Below are 17,123 nucleotides of genomic sequence, written 5' to 3'. Positions count from 1 at the left end.
ACTTTGGAGTCATACTCACAGGGTCATTTCCTGGCTCTCTTACTTACTGACTTTTACATCTCTGAATAATTGCTTGGTTCCTCTGAGCCTTAACTTTCTTTCCTCTAAAGTGAAAAGGAGATTATATACCTATGGGGTTGCTGGAAGAGCTAAGATCACACCTGTGCTTGCCATATTAGAAATCGGTTTGTTTTTTCTTTTACCTCCACTTTCTCTCTCTTTCATTTGTTGCCCTTTTCTCTCCTCCTTTCAGCTCCTATTCTTATAACCTTTCTCTTTAGCCTTCATTTTCTTTTCTGAAAAACAGAGATGAGAACTTCCTTCCTCATGGGATCATGATGAGGTTTAAATATAAAGCAATATTATTGTCAAAAGCAGTAATAATAATAATAGTGAACCATGACATTATTTTATAAGGCGAAACAACGTATATTAGCTTCTCTATTGCAAGAGGATTCTGTGATGAATTTATTATGCATTACCTTTAAAATCTAAAACTGTGTATACCTGGTTGTGCCTCTCTAGAGGAGTGATTGAATGGATGTGTTATGTTCTGTTGCATATATATTCATAGAACTGATAATGATTCTGAATGGGTGACAAAGCTTAGTGGAAGCAACATAAATGTACTGATAAATAATTTGTGACTGAATGTAGCCAGAGTTGTGTAAATGGAAAGCAGTGTATGTTATCTTGCTGATGCCCATGAGGTGCAGGGCAGCCAAACACACTACTTAGCAAAGGTTGCTTCTCCGCAGGCTTTTCCACTGGGCACCACTGTCCACAGATACACTTGGCTTTGGCAAAGCTCCCTCAAGGTGTTGGATTTATTCGTTGCTTCTTAAATTGCTATGGGCTTACACTGTCATCTAGCTTAAGCGGATGGGTCACAGTCAAGTCTTCCCATTGGTGAAGGTTCTGATGTCTTGGATTCCTACTCTGAAAGACCTGCCCCTTTGCTTAGGTTACTTGTTGAGTATCTATTAGAGTGGTTCTTTTTGCCAAAGAAGAGATTGAGTAGCTCACCTGCACCGAGCTATGATTCCATTGCAGGCCAGCCTTTTGTGAATCCCGACGGAACTCCTGCAATATACAACCCACCCACCAGCCAGCAGCCCCTGCGAAGTGCAATGGTGGGGCAGTCCCAGCAACAGCCCTCTCCTCAGCCTCAGCAGCAGGTCCAGCCACAACAGCCACAAATGGCAGGCACACTGGTTACTCAGGTAAGGAGATGGTTGGAATGCAGGGAGGGGAGGTCCTCTGAGATGGAGGCTGCATAGTCCCCAGGTGGCAGTGCATCCTGGAAGAGGGATATATTTTGCAGTGGTGCCACCCCATGCACTCAAGCCTCATAAATAAACCCTAGCAGCCAAGAGTCTTTGGTTGCAGATTGACAGATTGATTTCATCTGGATCCTTAAGTTTAAATAGAGACCAGTGTCTCATTCAGTGGCTTGCAGGGTGAGACCATGGTACTAAGGAAAATGAACAAGTCTTTTCTTATGGCTTTTTCTTAAGGTCTATTTGCCATTTTTATTTATAAAGGAGCTTCTGTCTTAGAGGCTGAATTTATAATCCCATCCAGGACTTTGCGTCATCTTGCTCAGCCATTCTCGTTGCAGATCAAATGCTCATGTCTGCAAAGAGTCAGTACTGAACTCTACAGAAATCAGTCAACCCAAAATGGACTGGCTGTTCATCCTTACTCCCCTTAGACAGATGCAGAGCTACCCTCTTTCCTAGGGAGACACATGCACATGTCCACAGAAACTTGAAGTACTCCAGGTAGGCTGCCAAAGTGAACCTCCTCTTTCCTTTATTTATTCTTTTTTATTTCTTAGTTCTTGGGCAATATTTTTAGACCCAAAGAATCTAACCAACAACAACATCAAACTTCCATCAGGAAATTCTTAAAGGAGTTAAGAAGGCAATTGAGCCTCTCTCCAGGCTGTCTGGCTCAGGTCTGCATGGCCTTGACTTTTCCCTGGTGGCTGGTTCCCCTTTCTGAAGTGCACTGAATTTAGAGGATCTGTAAGGGACAGTGGTGTGCTTCCTGTGGGATTTCAACCCTTGTGCTTTCCTGTTCCCTGATCAGCTGTTTCTTTCCTCCAGTCTGTCCAGGGGCTGCAGGCTTCCTCCCAGTCAGTACAATATCCGGCAGTCTCTTTTCCTCCCCAGCATCTCCTGCCTGTGTCTCCAACGCAGCACTTCCCCATGGTACTGTATTACATGTAAATGACTTTTTTCCCTGGGAGAGCATATACACTGGTTTTACTACTTTCTGTTCAGTACTGGCTGACACTGGGTGGGTGCCCTAGGCTGACTGTAAGGGTGTGTGTGTGGATTTCTCATTCCTGTATTGCAGAGCCCATCTCTGCAAAACAATGGTTTCCTTTCTGTCATCTGTCTGTCCCATGTTGAGTGCTTCTGTGGTCTGGTACACTTTTAAAAGTTTACCAGCTAAGCAGAAATTGAATGCCCTCAGAGTCAGAAGTCAGGAGCAGAGAGAGACACATGAACTTGGTATGAAGGTTTGGGAAATATCTCAAAGTAAGTGTCAGGATGGAAACCATCATCACCCTACACTCCTGATACAGGTGCTACCTTATGACCCCAGTCCCTCAATTTCCTTTAATTTTCCCTTCAGTGCACTAGGTCCTTTCAAGCAACAGCTTAAGATGTGAGCATTACCCTTAAATTTCAGGCCAGGCCAGTGCCATGGGAACCTAATCTAGGAATGTAATCCCACCAGGCTGTTAGTGACACAGTCCTGACTCCATCTTTGCAGCAGCAGTAGGTAGTGATGAGTGTGGTGCTTCTGCCTCTCTCCAGAAGGCACATCCCATGGGTACTGCTGGGAACCCTGGCTGACTCTTCAGGACAGAACACCAAACCTTCCTTGTCTATAGTACATCCTGAGGAACCCAAGCTCTCAATGACAAAATAATAATTTGCTTCCATTGAAAGATGGAGATTTGAGTCAAATTGTTGACCATCTCTGACCCTCAGGATGACTAAAACCTGATTTTTGTGTTACGTTCTCCTGCTATGTTCTAGCTGTAGAATTCCTTTATTTATTTATTTATTTCCCAAATTATAGGTCCTCCCTCTCCCACAACTACAGGTGTGTGTCCTGTGTCTGCCTCAATGCACCTCTCTCATTACCAAGCCAATCTTGCTGATTTTCCTCATTTATTCCCATGGCTCACAGAGAGATGATGTGGCAACTCAGTTCAGCCAGATGAACCTGAGCCGGCAGTCCTCAGGAGAGACTCCTGAGCCCCCTTCAGGCCCTGTCTACCCATCTTCCCTCATGCCACAAGCAACTCAGCAGGCAAGCTATGTCATCGCCTCCACAGGCCAGCAGCTTCCAACAGGGGGGTTCTCAGGCTCTGGCCCTTCCATCTCCCAGCAAGTCCTCCAGGCCCATCCCTCACCACAGGGATTTGTGCAACAGCCTCCACCTGCACAGGTAGGTGTGTTTTTTCTCACACCTGTGACCTGCAGCTGATTTGCAGTACATTTTGACCTCTATCTTTCCATGTAGAATATTGCCAGATCAACCTGTCTTGCCCTTCTGGTCCATATTAATATTCCTCACCAACAGGACCTAGTCTGTCCTTCTATTCACAGTTTGTGCAGAGTCTTGGAGCTCTGAAAGTAAGTTGAATAAAACTGACCCTACTGCCCATGGCACAAAAGAGGAATATCTCCTTTTCTAGGCTGCTGGAAAAGCATTTCCTCTCATGTGATGTCCTGCTCATGAGGTTGCCCAGGAAGCGGCAGCCTTGGGGAAGGGAAAGGCTTGCACCTAGGGGACTTTCAATCTTCTCTTCCTGCTGCTCAGAAAATGTGTTTTTTTCCTTTCTTATCAATTCACAAGCATTTTCTGGAGCTAATCTGGTGCTCCAGGCAGGAGCTCCTCTATGAATATAAAGGAGGAAAGTGAGCTGATATCAACTGTCCTTTCCTCTCCCTAAGGGGAAGCAGAGCTTGTGTGCTCTCACAGGTAGCCATTAATCATATTTAATTGACTTGAGTATGTAAGACACCACAGATCACTGATTTTTACTGTCTTCTGAAAGACTGATTATGTGTTACTGTTCACCACCAAACATCTCTGGTGCTCTCCTGGGTATCCCTTGCAGAATATTGGAAGTGATTACTGTCAAGATGCAAAATGCACAGAGGCATTTTCTGGCCCATTTTCACGGCACACATAAACCAAGCAAATTCCAACCTAATTATGAAGTACTGCACTGGCTGAGCTGTTTAAAGTGCACTGCCACCTTTGTATCCTTTGTTTCACTGCCTTAACATCTTGAATAAATTATTTTCTTTTCAAGCCACACAAAACCCTCTACCATGAAATGATCATCACTTAGTTGTTCATTTTATTTTGAGTGATTAACTAATAGTTCATCTTCAGTCACCTTCTCTGTAATAACCCTTCGCTAGTGGGATTTAAGGATATATATAAAATAGTTTTAAGTTACAGGAGAAAAGCCTTCGTTGATATATTCATTACTTTACTAATAAATTAAATAGTTCAAGTTTAATTATTGAGAAAAATAATTTAGCTCTATTAACCTACATAACATCTAAGTGTCCTTATCCATTTCTGATGTCAAAGAGAAGAGTTGGAAGAATGTTTAAGTGAAGACTTTAAAAAAGAAAAATACCTTCCCTGATGAAGGAATTTTCATATTAACACACTGCGGGAGCACAGATAATTCAGAATCCCTCTTCATTCCCTCTTCAACAGATTTGAAAAATAGAAAGGGAAGGAGACAAAACAGATGTTCGTTGTTCATGGTTAGTCTGGACATACACAAACGTGTTTTTTAAAGAACCACAGATAAAGGTATAGGATATAACTCACAGTGACTTTCAATTTAGCAAACATTTTAAAATCTGGTTACCCAACGATGGAACAATGAAAAGAACTTAACTGAGATTTAGCTCACAGATGTGTGTGTGTGTGTGTGTGTGTGTGTGTGTGTGTGTGTGTGTATGGAAATATGTTAAATTTATGCACAAAATGAACCTATTTCATAAGCTTGAAAGTTCAGTTCGTCTGACTCATCATGTGCGCATTCTAAATGACCACCGGAAAGGTTAGGTGGGAAGCACGTGAACAAGGTAAAGAGGAATTTGAGGAAGGGAAATGGGAGAGGTGCTTATTTTTTATAGTTTCTTCTTTCTCTTATTTATTTTTATACTCCTAATCTGCACTTATTTTTGGATTCTTTATATTTTAACATGGTTAGTTGAAAATATACATTTCCTCCCTTTTGGACTATCCTTACTCCTTTCTCCCTTCCCTTCTCTCCCTTTAAACCTTTCATATTGAACCTTTAAAAGATTCCTCTTAGCCTGGTTTGCCTTCCTTCCTCTCTGAAGGAAGATGAGGATGGGCCCAGTGCCCATTTGCACTGTATGGTTGGGGCCACAATTCCTAGGAGGTGGCCAGTGTTCTTCCTTGGAGAGTTTACATTTAATCAAGATATATCTTTCCTAAAGGAACAGAATGCTCCTTTTCCTAAAAGACATGTAAATATAATGTAGATGAATGAATTAGGTGATAGTTCTTATGCTTACATTGGGAGGCATCTGATACATAATGGTAATAATCTGTAAGAGCACCATAATTTGTCAGAGCCTAACTAAAACCTATTATCGATCCAGAATTATTGGCTTTTATATTGTTATAAAATGCCTTACAAAAAAAAGGAAATAGTAAGATCAAATCACTATAAACAATGCATACAATAAATTAGTTAGTTGCCAGATACTGTTCCATGATTGCTTTAGACTTGTTCAGCCTATTACCCTTGAAAATCCTTATTATTAGGTAGTCAGAATTATAATGCATAATGATTCCAAGGAATTGCAGAATCACAGACCCACACAAATTATCTTTTGTTCCTGCTTTACCCTAAGGCAGGAAAATATGTTACATATGTTTCAAGAGTAAGATTGAAATAGAAACGTTTCCTATTTGACATGAGCAAATAAAATTGTCATAAAAATCACAGTTCTCAAATAGTTGGTTCATAATATTATTCCCCGTATATAATACTTCTAAGCTGTTGACTGGGGTGCCTCCATTTTTCACTTTAGAGAAAATGATAGGAGGAAAGTCAGAGTCCTGGAGATCAAAAATAATTAACTAAGATTAGTAAGAAAACACCCTTAACATAAATGACCAGAGGTAAGCAAAGAAGTCTTTCCAGATCAGAAAACATTTGATTTGAATCTTATTGGAAGTAATTAGAATATTTTTATTTTTATTCTCAGTCTTTCGGTAGATATGGAAGGTGGCAGAAACAATATTTTAAACATATTTCCTCTTTTAGATTGAACATAAATTTTTTGGATACTGTCTATGTACCAATCACTGTGCAAAATGTTTTGATAGACTTTACCATATTTCATAATTGCATTCTCTGTGTTTTTAGGTCAGAGATCAGCAGTTTCCATGTCTCACCTGTGTTTCCATTAGAAAAACAATTTGTCAGATATAATATTTAAAGCTACCATAGACTTTTGTTGTTGATGATGGTTGTTTCATTCTCTCATTCCATTTAAAAAACACAAAAGTCAGCATTTTAAAACAACCATTGTATTGCTTGTGACTAGGTCAGCAATTGAACAGGACTCATCACAGATGGCTTATCTGTACTACATACGGCATTGGCTGGGGCATCTTGACTGGGGCTGCGTTCACGTGCTTGGAACTTTAGGGTTCCTTTGTTCTGAACATGGCCTCTTTCTCCAGCATAATAGCCTGGACTGCATTACCTGGTGGTTGGGTTTCCCTCCTGTAGGACTAGAAACTGCAAGTCTTCTTCTGGGTCAGGCTTGCAAGCCTCATTTCTGCCTTGTTACACTGGTCAAAGCAAGTCACAGAACCAGCTCAGATTCAAGAGCTTGGGGAATAGATTTCACCTCTTCACAGGAGGAGTAGCATGCGCATACATGTTGACATGGGAGAAGTTTGTGGTGGCCATCTTTACAATTTACCACAATCATGTTACATCATAAGATGACAATGTTAAAAGAAATGCTACTTTATGTACAGTTCTCATTCCCTGCTTTTCCCCCTCTTTCTTCCACAGATGCCTGTGTATTATTACCCATCTGGTCAGTACCCTACCTCAACCACACAGCAGTACCGGCCCATGACCTCAGTTCAGTACAACACTCAGAGAAGTCAGCAGATACCACAGGCAGCCCAACAAGCAGGTACTTGGAATCTGTTTCCATTTTCTTCCCCAACACAGTTATTTTTGCCGGTGAATCTCATAGATGTACTCTTTGGATGAGCATACAAGCTTGGTGATTTAAATTGACAAGTTTCCCCTACCAAAAGTAGACAACAAAGCATTCAGTTAACTCTGCATGGAGAAGTAACAGATACAGGAAGGTGAGCATACGTCAGTCTTGCATCCCAGGCATGCATGCTAAACACAGTCTCCATAAATCATTTTTGAATACTCAGTTTATTTTAAGCAGAGAGCCAAACACATTCCTATCTTCCTAGCTCATGCTTTTTTTTTTTTCCTTTCTGATTTTATGAGAGTGTGTCCCCTGTTCCTTAGGCTAGGGAACCAAATTAGGTTGTTTTGATAGTGTCCTAAAAAGCACTGTCTTTAGAAGAAGGCTACTGACCATGCAGCGTGTGTCTCGGTGGAACTCTGACTCCGTGGTTCACTGTCACGATGGCCACAAGCCTCCTGGCCAGAGCCCGGCAGCCACTGTGCAGTGGGAAGGGGGGCCGATACACTGTACGAGAGTGAGTAGCAGGTCTCACAGTGAACCGGTCTCTTTCCCTACTGTGTCACACTCCTAACGGAATGCCGTTACCCAGAGAGCAGCAGGAGCCCAGCAGGGCTGACTGACTTGTGCTAGGGAGAGGTTCGTGTCATTCCTGCTGACTAAACTGCGGGAAAAACTGCTAATTGTCATGCCGAAGATCGCCTGACTGGGAGACTGCCTTCTGTAAGTAGGTCACGTTAAAGAGCACCTGCTCCCTGTGGCTGCTCACAAATGACTGCCCTGTGATCTGATTTGTGCAATGAATATATGTATATGCCTATGAAATATGTACAGATATTTGTATGTAAGATGTACATGATATGTTCCATTTTCTATAAGCTGTTAAAAAAAGCACTGTTCTTACCAAAGATTAGTACCAATCACAGACTCCCTAAGAATACTCATGCCAACACTGATTGGAGAAAGAATTAAATTCCTCTGTATCGTGGATGGCTATGTGTTCTTTAGCTCATCTCATGGCCCATTTAAAGTACGTGAAAGAAGAATTAGAGAAACCTCTAGGAGCCAGCCAGATTTTGTCTTGTTTCAACACTGTATCTGTTTGAGGAAGAGTATATTTGACTTCGGAATTGACTTTATACTTTTGCAGTGGTAAGAACACAAAATAATTTTAAATTATTAGTTAGTTTAAGAAAATATTTAACAATACTTAAAAAATATTTGGCAATATTTTCTATGATTGGTGGAAAATGTTATCTCTGTCATTTTGGTGGTAACTGCTTAGATATACCACAATAATGTATTGCTTGCATTCTGAACTGTCTTATTTTCTTCTGCTAATGTTTATTAAAGAATTAATTTATAACATTCTAGATCTTGGTTCAGAGGCTATAAAGAAGTTTTCCTTTTGGTTACTAATCCTTCTAAAGAAGGATGCATATATCTAATTCTAACAATTTTTACTTAGTTTAGTGTCATCATGTGACAGTTTTCTAAAGAGACATTTTAGCCCTGTGGTAGAGTGTCCTCAATATCAGGGAATGTGGTTACAAACGTGTGGAATCCACTAAACCTGTAAACTCTGGATTATGTGAGAAGAGGAGAAAGTTGGATGAATATGTTAATGGAAAACAGAGTTAGATTTAAAAGTCTAGGTTTCCCATGACTCCTACATAGCTATTTCTCTTCACTACTTCACTGACAAGAGCCAACACAAGAGAAAATACAAGTGGCATTGTTTACTCCTTTATAAAACAATGTGGGAGAATTCAGGACTGTAGAAACCCCCTCTCCCATTTCAGAGAGATCTAACTGGCCAGAGAGACCTAACTCCCAACTACATTTCCTGACAACCTGGTGGCTTTGACTTGTCCTATGATTCTACATCACCATGGAAATGCCACCCCCAAGGTGAGATAAGGACACTGTATGAGGAAAATGCATTGTAAAGCAGCAGCATGCTCAAAATAGAAGCAAGGGCAGCGCTTTGGGTGTCAAGAAGTGAGTGGCAGTTAGAGAGGTCTGTGGGGGGTGGGAGGTGAGAAAAGTGATGTGATACATAAACAGTATCTTCCCAGAAGTGACAGTGTCAACACACACATGCAGACTCAGGTCTTTGAGCTCCTAGTTTTTGTGACTACCACACCTGATACCAAGCCTGAAAATCTAGTGCAGTTTCCATCACAGGAAGGGAGATGGCGTCCCCTGGTGGTGTCCACACAGAGTATCACTCCTACTGTTAAAATCCAGGTAGCCCAGCTCTCGCACAATGGCTTTCCCACAGTGCATAGAGGCTCTGGGTCCTATAGCTGGGAGGCCTTCTGCTGAGCCTAGTGAGACCCACAGACTTCCTGAAGAGACATGGCAGAATTATTTGTGGGAACAACTTTATGTAGATGGACTGTCTCACAGAGGAAAGATCCTCTTTAGATAACTGTAAAAGTCATATTTCCTGGAGGAGCTTGAAGACAGGCCTTCTCTATCTTTAAATTGAACTCTGGACTAGTGTCACATGGTGCCATCACACAGTGATGCTCCAATTTGCTCTTTCTCCTGTCTCCTGCAGTCATGCAGCCTGGAATCTGAGCCTTCTCACCCTTATCTGGTGCTGACACCAGATGGTATCATAGCATCCTCTGCTACCTCCTGATCAAGCAATAGAGGGGGCAAAATTATGTCTGTTAAAGCCAAATGAGATTCTAATCCCAACTTGCTTCTTGGCACTGTTGTTAATCTTTATTTAATTGCAATGAAAAGCACCTCTTCCTTCTCCTACATTTGTGGCAGAATTGAAATCTCTGTCAACTACTACATCTTTTCTAGGCTTTAAAAGTATATGTAGTGAATTTTTATAAAGTGAATTGTGTACTCTACAATTGATTAAATAGGACACTTGAGTTAAATAGAGTCCCAGGAAGAGGACATAAGTTCTTCCTCCAGGTGATTTAGTTGTCTTCCCTCTATCAGTGGGTAGTGAAGGTCTTAAACATGTGGAAGACGAAGGCTGTGCTGGTGATGATTATAAATAAAGGACACTAATGTTAAGAAATTTTCAAGAAATCAAAGGTATATATGCACAGTAACATTTAGATTTCATAGCTACATGTATGAGGAAAATAGAAACCTTTAGTTTAGAAATGTCTCTAATGGAAAAGATTGTTTATTGCCAATCTGACATTACCAGGTATTCCCAACAGTGGGGGGAGTAGGAGGCATGTAATCTTCTTTATGAGGCAACTGTTGATAACCCAAGACTGTGTAGAAAAGTAGTTATCAGGTTATAGCTACAAGGACTATAGTTTTTAAATCACTGGGACTTTAAAAGACCTGGAAGTGAGAGTGTCTTGCCTGAGAACAGATTTTCTCAGTGGTCAAATATTGAAGTGCTGATGAACAAATCTTTCAATACTTAATGTTTTAGGTTTGTTTCAGTAGTTAGCTATCATACTGCTTTTAGTTTATACCTGAGTCACTATAATTTTACTATTATTGAAAAACATTTTTACAGCCACAAAAATATTAAGAATAATTATATCCAACATCTATGAGGATCTCTTAAGGACTAGTTGCTATACTAAGTATTTACAAGCTTAGTTTAATCCCCACCATAAATTTACAAGGGAAATATAAGCATCCTTGTTTTACAGATGGGAAAAACTATTGCTCAGGGAGGTGAGATAAATTAGTGCTATAAGTTTCCCTCAAAGTACTGCTTTAGTTGCTTCCCACATATTTTGATAAGCTGTGTTTTCACATTCATTCATTTGTTTGTTTTTGTTTTGTTTGTTTGTTTGTTTGTTTTTTGAGACTTCCTCTTGGACCAATGCACTATTTAGAGGGGTGTTGTTTAATGCCTATGTCAGGTATTTTTCTGTTGTCTTTATGTTATTAATTCTGGATTGACCCATTATAGCAAGATAACATACTCTGTATGATTTCAATTCTTATAAAATTGTTGAGTTTGGTTTTATGGCCCAGGATGTGGTCTCTCTTGATGAATGTGCCATGACTACTTGAAAGAATTAGATATTCTACTGTCTTTAGGTGGAATGTTCTATGCATGTCAGTTAGATCCTATTAGCTTATTTTGTTGTTCAGATCTTCTATATTTTTGCTGATTTTCTGTTTGCTAGTTCTATCAGTTGCTGAGAAGTGGATATTCATGACCCCAACATTCTAACTTCCTAAAGTCTTGAAATGAATCTCAAGGCAAAGGTAGCCCCCAGTGTCCCTAAAGTCTAAGGGTGGAGGAGAGACTTTGAAGTTATTTGGAGCATGTTATCATTCGGTTCTCATCCCAGATGAATCAGAAATGCTTCATTTTCTAAAAGAAGTTAGAAACATTTTACATAAACAGTCTGGAAGATAAAGGCCCTCTAAATAGTGGAGTTTAGGTGACCTGTTTCTATAAGTTGCTGCTTTTATCTCCCACTTGTTGAGCTTTCAGCACTGATGCCAGGAATATTTCTTTAGGTTTAGATAGAAGAATAATAAACAGACAGTTTATTATCTATTTCATTATTTGTAATTTAGTTCATTATTTACAGCAGACAGTCCAACAGTTCTGCCTTCCTAATAAACTAGGAGAGTCTGTATTCCCAAATGTTGTGAAAATAGAACAATATGAAGATAAGGTGGCTGCAGAGCAGAGCAGGAGCCTTCAATTAGATTAGTTATAACTGCAGCAAATCATCTGGTGCAGATTCTAAGAACTGTGGAGATGCTTCTCACCTCTGCTTTATAAATCCCTTTCCTCTTCTACTCTCCTTCAATTCCAAGTATCAGCTGATTGATTTATTTTGGGTAAAAAGCAGTTTCATAGAGCATTTTCCATGAAAATGTTTTACATCAGAGGTTATAGTTCAGAAGGAAACCATGAAAAGGAAATCTTAAAAATGCATAGTATTGGAAACCCCATGCAGCTTTTGTAGGGCTCCCCTATGCCTATTTAACGTACTTCTGCTCTGTTCTCAGGTCTCTGTGTTGAGTAAATGATGCTCCAACCTGCCTTACAATAGTAGAGTTGGAATCTCTTGCAGAAGGCAATCAGTGGTGGAGGCCTTTGGGATGTTTTGAACATCTTCGGTCACTCTTTCACTTATATTTAAGATCAACCTCACTTGGACCTTCTCTTACACTCTGCTCCGTAGACATCATGACATATGACTAGTATAAAAAGAAATGGAGTTTAAACACTCAATTTTGCCAAATGAGGAAACTGAGGCTAGAAGGTCAGCCTCCTGCCCAATGTGTAGTCTTTCTCATCAGAGCCAGAAAGGGGGCTTCTGATGCTTCAGTACTTACCGATTTAATAACAAATGCAGGTTCCAGAAACCCGGCAAGCTTACCAGAAAGTCTGACCAAGTCTGACTTGTGAGATTCTACCCCTGAATATGTGAACTCAGAACTATTTAAGGTGTAAGAAGAACACATAAGCAAGAGAGAAAGTAATATCTTGATAACTCAGAAATTTGTTATCACATGTCCTCACTCCTAAGAGAGGAGTAGCAGAGTGTAATCTTCCCCTTCCCTTAATTCGGGCCTCCAGTTTGTTTTACCAGAGAGTAATGGTGGATGCGTATAAAGGAGACTGCAATGAATTTAAAACATATGTGAATAAAAGAAATAGGGAAGCATGGTGGGGGAAGAGGAAACCAGGTCAGAGAATGTAGATCCTGTTTGTTTTATTTTGCTAACTGACAGCATAATAACAGTATCACCCAGGAACCTGCAGATGACACTTACCTTTAGGATATAGATTCTATTGGTTCAAACCTCCATTCTGCATCAGGGGAAACCATTTGTGTGTAGAGTTAGAGTGGGTTTCACCCAGGAACCTGCAGATGACACTTACCTTTAGGATATAGATTCTATTGGTTCAAACCTCTATTCTGCATCAGGGGAAACCATTTGTGTGTAGAGTTAGAGTGGGTCGGTCTGTCAGAAATACAAACTTTAAAATAGGACATTAGATTTTGTTCCAGAGAGGAATTATATTTAAAGTTTGCAATGCCTCTTTTGAAACAAAAATCCCAAATACCTTCCATCTCTCTAGGTATAGCTATTCAACTCCCTCTAGTGCCCCTTCCGCACACAAATCAATCCTAGGCCTCCAAAGATTTCTTTTTTTAAATTTTTTTTAATTTTAATTTATCAATGTACAATATAGTTGATTTTCATGTCCCTTTACCAATTCCTCCTTTTTCTCCCTTCTTCGCCCCACTCCCCCCCATCAAGATCATATCTGTTCACTTGTCTTAACAAAATCAAAGAATTGTTGTGATTGTTGTGTCCTTTCCCCACCCCGATTCATTTTTTTTTAACTTATTCATTTTTATTAGCTCCCACAAATAAGTGTGAACATGTGGTATTTCTCTTTCTGTGCCTGGTTTATTTCACTTAATATAAGAGCTTGTAAATGCCATTCCCAGCCCAGGATTGGGAATGGTGTGGGAAGGTGGGGGTACTGTAGCCAGTGCTCTTCAAAGATTAATGTGCATGTAAACCACCCAGATCTTGTTCAAATGCATATTTTGATGCAGTAGTTCTGGAGTGGATCCTGAGATTTTGCATTCTAGCAAGTTCTCAGGTGATGCTGATGCTACTGGTCTACTTGAGAGCAATGTAGTAGTACATTTTTAACCATGGTCAGTCCATATATAAGTTGTTGAAGAGGGAAAGGACCTACCCAAATGCACTCTGATTTAACATTATTTGTATTTTAGGCACAATTCTAATATTTTATAGTCAGCACATCTGATCATGTGAATTATAGCTAGTTCAGTATTTACAATTAATATGTTAATGTTTACAGATCCAACTTTCCAGATAGAAGATAAACATAGCATGATCCCATGACATGGCTAGCACTCATCAATACCTGGCATCACAAATGAAAGGAAGAATAATTTGTGTATTTATTTTCATTTTCTCAAGTGCAGGGAGTGTGTGTGCACGCTCGCGTGCATGCGCACATGTGTGTGTGTGGCATAGAGAGAGGAGAAGAGAGCAAGATGTTCTCTTTAGTCAGAGCTCTTGGTGGTTTATCTTTCCCCTAAGGAAAATATGGTGCCAAAGCTAAAGTTGTTGTATGAATATTTAAAAGGCTAACCAGAGATCTCCCAGCAATCTAATTCAAATATAAATAAGAGCAAAACTGTAGTTAAATGTTACGAAATCAAATACCATGACAACAAGTCAATACACATCCACAAATGAATATACACATTTTTCAAAGTTCAGACATCCAAGGGATCTGTCAGAGATCCTTTGGGCCACTTTTAGGGGTACAGTATGTTTGGATTTGAGTTTGCTTAGCAATTTGGGAATTTCTACAAATTTAAAATAATAAAGCTCCCATTGAAACTCATTTCAAGTGTTCAGAGGTCAGGGAATAACTTGGCCCTGAAAATCTATCCCCATCACGCTTGGCTCATGGCAACTCTTTCCTTCAATCATTTTAGTTTCCTCCTGAATGCATAACAGTGGAATGGACTTGGTGGCACTTCTGGCAGGAAGATATGATTATCTGTGCCACATGTGTACTTGAAAATAGACGAAAGCCACAGTTCTTTTCCTACTAGGTCTGTGTAGAGGTTCAATAAACAGCACTGTGTTTGGCTTTTTTATTTCTTTTTTTTAACAGTAATGTTTCTATTGTAATAGCATATTGTTAGTATTAACAGCTCCTAGTAAGAAAGAAGGTTATTGCCTCTTTAATGTTGTTCTGAAACACATTTAGGATGAGGCAAAATGCACTTTAATGGAATCTATAAATTTATTTAACTGGAGAAGTTGAGTAAGGCTGACAGTGAACCCTGTATTTTCGGCTTAACTTATTAAGCAGTGTCAATCTAATTGAGAAGGGTTTTTATCTTCAAAAGTCCCTTTTCTTGTTCTTTATGCTTATGGTATTGCTCACCTTGACTTTCCCCCATGGGATTAGTTAGAGATGGGGAGAGGAAGCATCAGAGCTAAAGAAAGAATTTGTAATATTGGTGTGACCAATAAGATACATTAACTTACAGGCATATGCATTTTGTCTTTCTACCTTAATTTGCCTTCCCTAAGATTTGATGATTCTGAAAAAAATTTATCTAATTATCTTACATATAATTTTCATACATTTTATTAATTAAAATCCCATTAATCTGCATACTTTTTAATTTGAGAAAATTATGTATAACCAGTAATCATTCAGAGAAGCAGTTCAAAAGTTGTTACACTTGGCAGCTCTAAGGAAGTGATTTATACTTTGGGTGTTTGCATTATTATGTTACCAAAAGCAGAGGGGTAAATTATAAAAGAGTTATATGAGGATTTAATTGTCTGATTTCTGTTAACATCTGTGAGTCACATGGATAAATACTTGTGGAACATGCTGTTCTGAAAATATTAGTTTGAAAAGGTTGCTATGAAAATGTTCATGTGTTTCTTTCATTGGTCTAATTATTCCATTTTCAGAAATGGGAATGAGAAGTATTACACTGGGGTTAAAAGAAAGGATAAGCAATAATAAGACCTAAAAATCTTACATGTTCCAAAACCATATAGATGGCCAGGTGCTCTCTGTTCCCTAGAAGGTTATAGCAGAAGAGATTCATTCAGCATGGTTGCAATAGTTGTTTAGTGTTTTGCATCTTATGTATCTTTTGGTGTTTACGTTTTCATTTGTTATGCAGTTAAGTGCTATAGGCATGCTAAGATTTCTGCTTTTCTGTGAAGACTGGACAAATCATTGCATTGTCTGTTTTCTTTATTATACAACAGAAAATGGAAAGCAGTGGCTTGTTTAAAAAAATGGAAAGAAAGTAAAAGGAGGGAGTTGGATTAGAGCTGATAAGGAAAGAGAGGTGTCAAGAAAACATGCAAATATATATCTTTTGAAAACCCTAACATACCTATGCAGTTTTCCTAAGAGATAATCTTGAATGCCTTAGAAAAAAATTAAATATCCAAATTACCTGTTCCTGGTTTACCTGATGATTTAACTGAATGAATTTAAGTGAAGATAGGCTATTTTGTACCATATGCAATTTTGATCCTCTCTTTTTCTTTTCTCTTCCTTTTGTTTCTTGTTAATTTCTTGCCAATGATTTCTGCTGTCGGTTGTCACCTACATCTATGATTTACCCTATTTTTCAGTTCCACCCTTTTTGGAAGCATTTAAAAAAAAAAATCTCATGGTCTTCATCTCCTCTCCATCCCCAAATCTGTTTTCTTATTTTATTTTCTGTCTTTAACCTTTGGCTCTACATAAGTTCTCTGGAATTCTCTTTTTTTTTTTTCTTTTTCTCCTTATATTAAACAAGATTTTCACTCTAAACTTTGGGTACATTTCATATTATGTTTTGGTTGTCTGCATTTTTCTCATTTTTATAATTTATTGATTTGGTTTCTTTCCATATCTACACACTCTTCTCCATTATGAGATATGACACTTCATTCTTCCAGAGACATTCAAAATCTAATATTCAAATGAAGAAGAATGTGTTAGATTGTCTCTCCTTCTGGACATAGAGCACAAAGTGTACTACTATCTGTTGTTCACTAGGTATCCCCGGAGCCAGCAGAAGGTTGGCCCTCAGGATTTGTGGCTTCACTTGGAGATTTGGAGTGACAAAAAAGTGAAGAGCATTTTGAGTAGTACTATTTCTATCTTGCTCCCCAAATTTAAAAATGCTGTGGTACCCATGGAAAATAGGCTTTCAAATGGTGCTTAAATTTCTCATTTCCCAGGAGTTCACTTTTGCTTAAAAATTTTGGTAGTGTTCCAACTTTAAATAGAAAGCAGTGTAAAAATAAATCCCTAAATTTGAGGGACACTACCTCAGAAGTAAGCAA

At 39.1% G+C, this 17,123-nt stretch overlaps 1 protein-coding gene across 1 annotated transcript in view; it reads left to right on the top strand.

The window, feature by feature from the left end:
- LOC103609508 (cAMP-regulated phosphoprotein 21-like) overlaps positions 1 to 7,327 on the top strand; it is a 36,257-nt gene extending 28,930 nt beyond the window's left edge. The window contains exons 7-10 of the mRNA XM_008593815.1: positions 1,054 to 1,223; positions 2,112 to 2,216; positions 3,211 to 3,471; positions 7,121 to 7,327. Of these exons, the coding sequence (XP_008592037.1) occupies positions 1,054 to 1,223; positions 2,112 to 2,216; positions 3,211 to 3,471; positions 7,121 to 7,327 (743 nt within the window). The remainder of the gene's footprint in view (positions 1 to 1,053; positions 1,224 to 2,111; positions 2,217 to 3,210; positions 3,472 to 7,120) is intronic.
- Positions 7,328 to 17,123: the final 9,796 nt, after the last annotated feature.

The sequence above is a fragment of the Galeopterus variegatus genome, unplaced genomic scaffold (genome assembly GCF_000696425.1).
Source record: "Galeopterus variegatus unplaced genomic scaffold, G_variegatus-3.0.2 Scaffold9699, whole genome shotgun sequence".
Taxonomy (NCBI): Eukaryota; Metazoa; Chordata; class Mammalia; order Dermoptera; family Cynocephalidae; genus Galeopterus; species Galeopterus variegatus.
The sequence above is the reverse complement of the archived record's forward strand: the minus strand, read 5'-3'. Positions and strand labels throughout refer to the sequence as shown.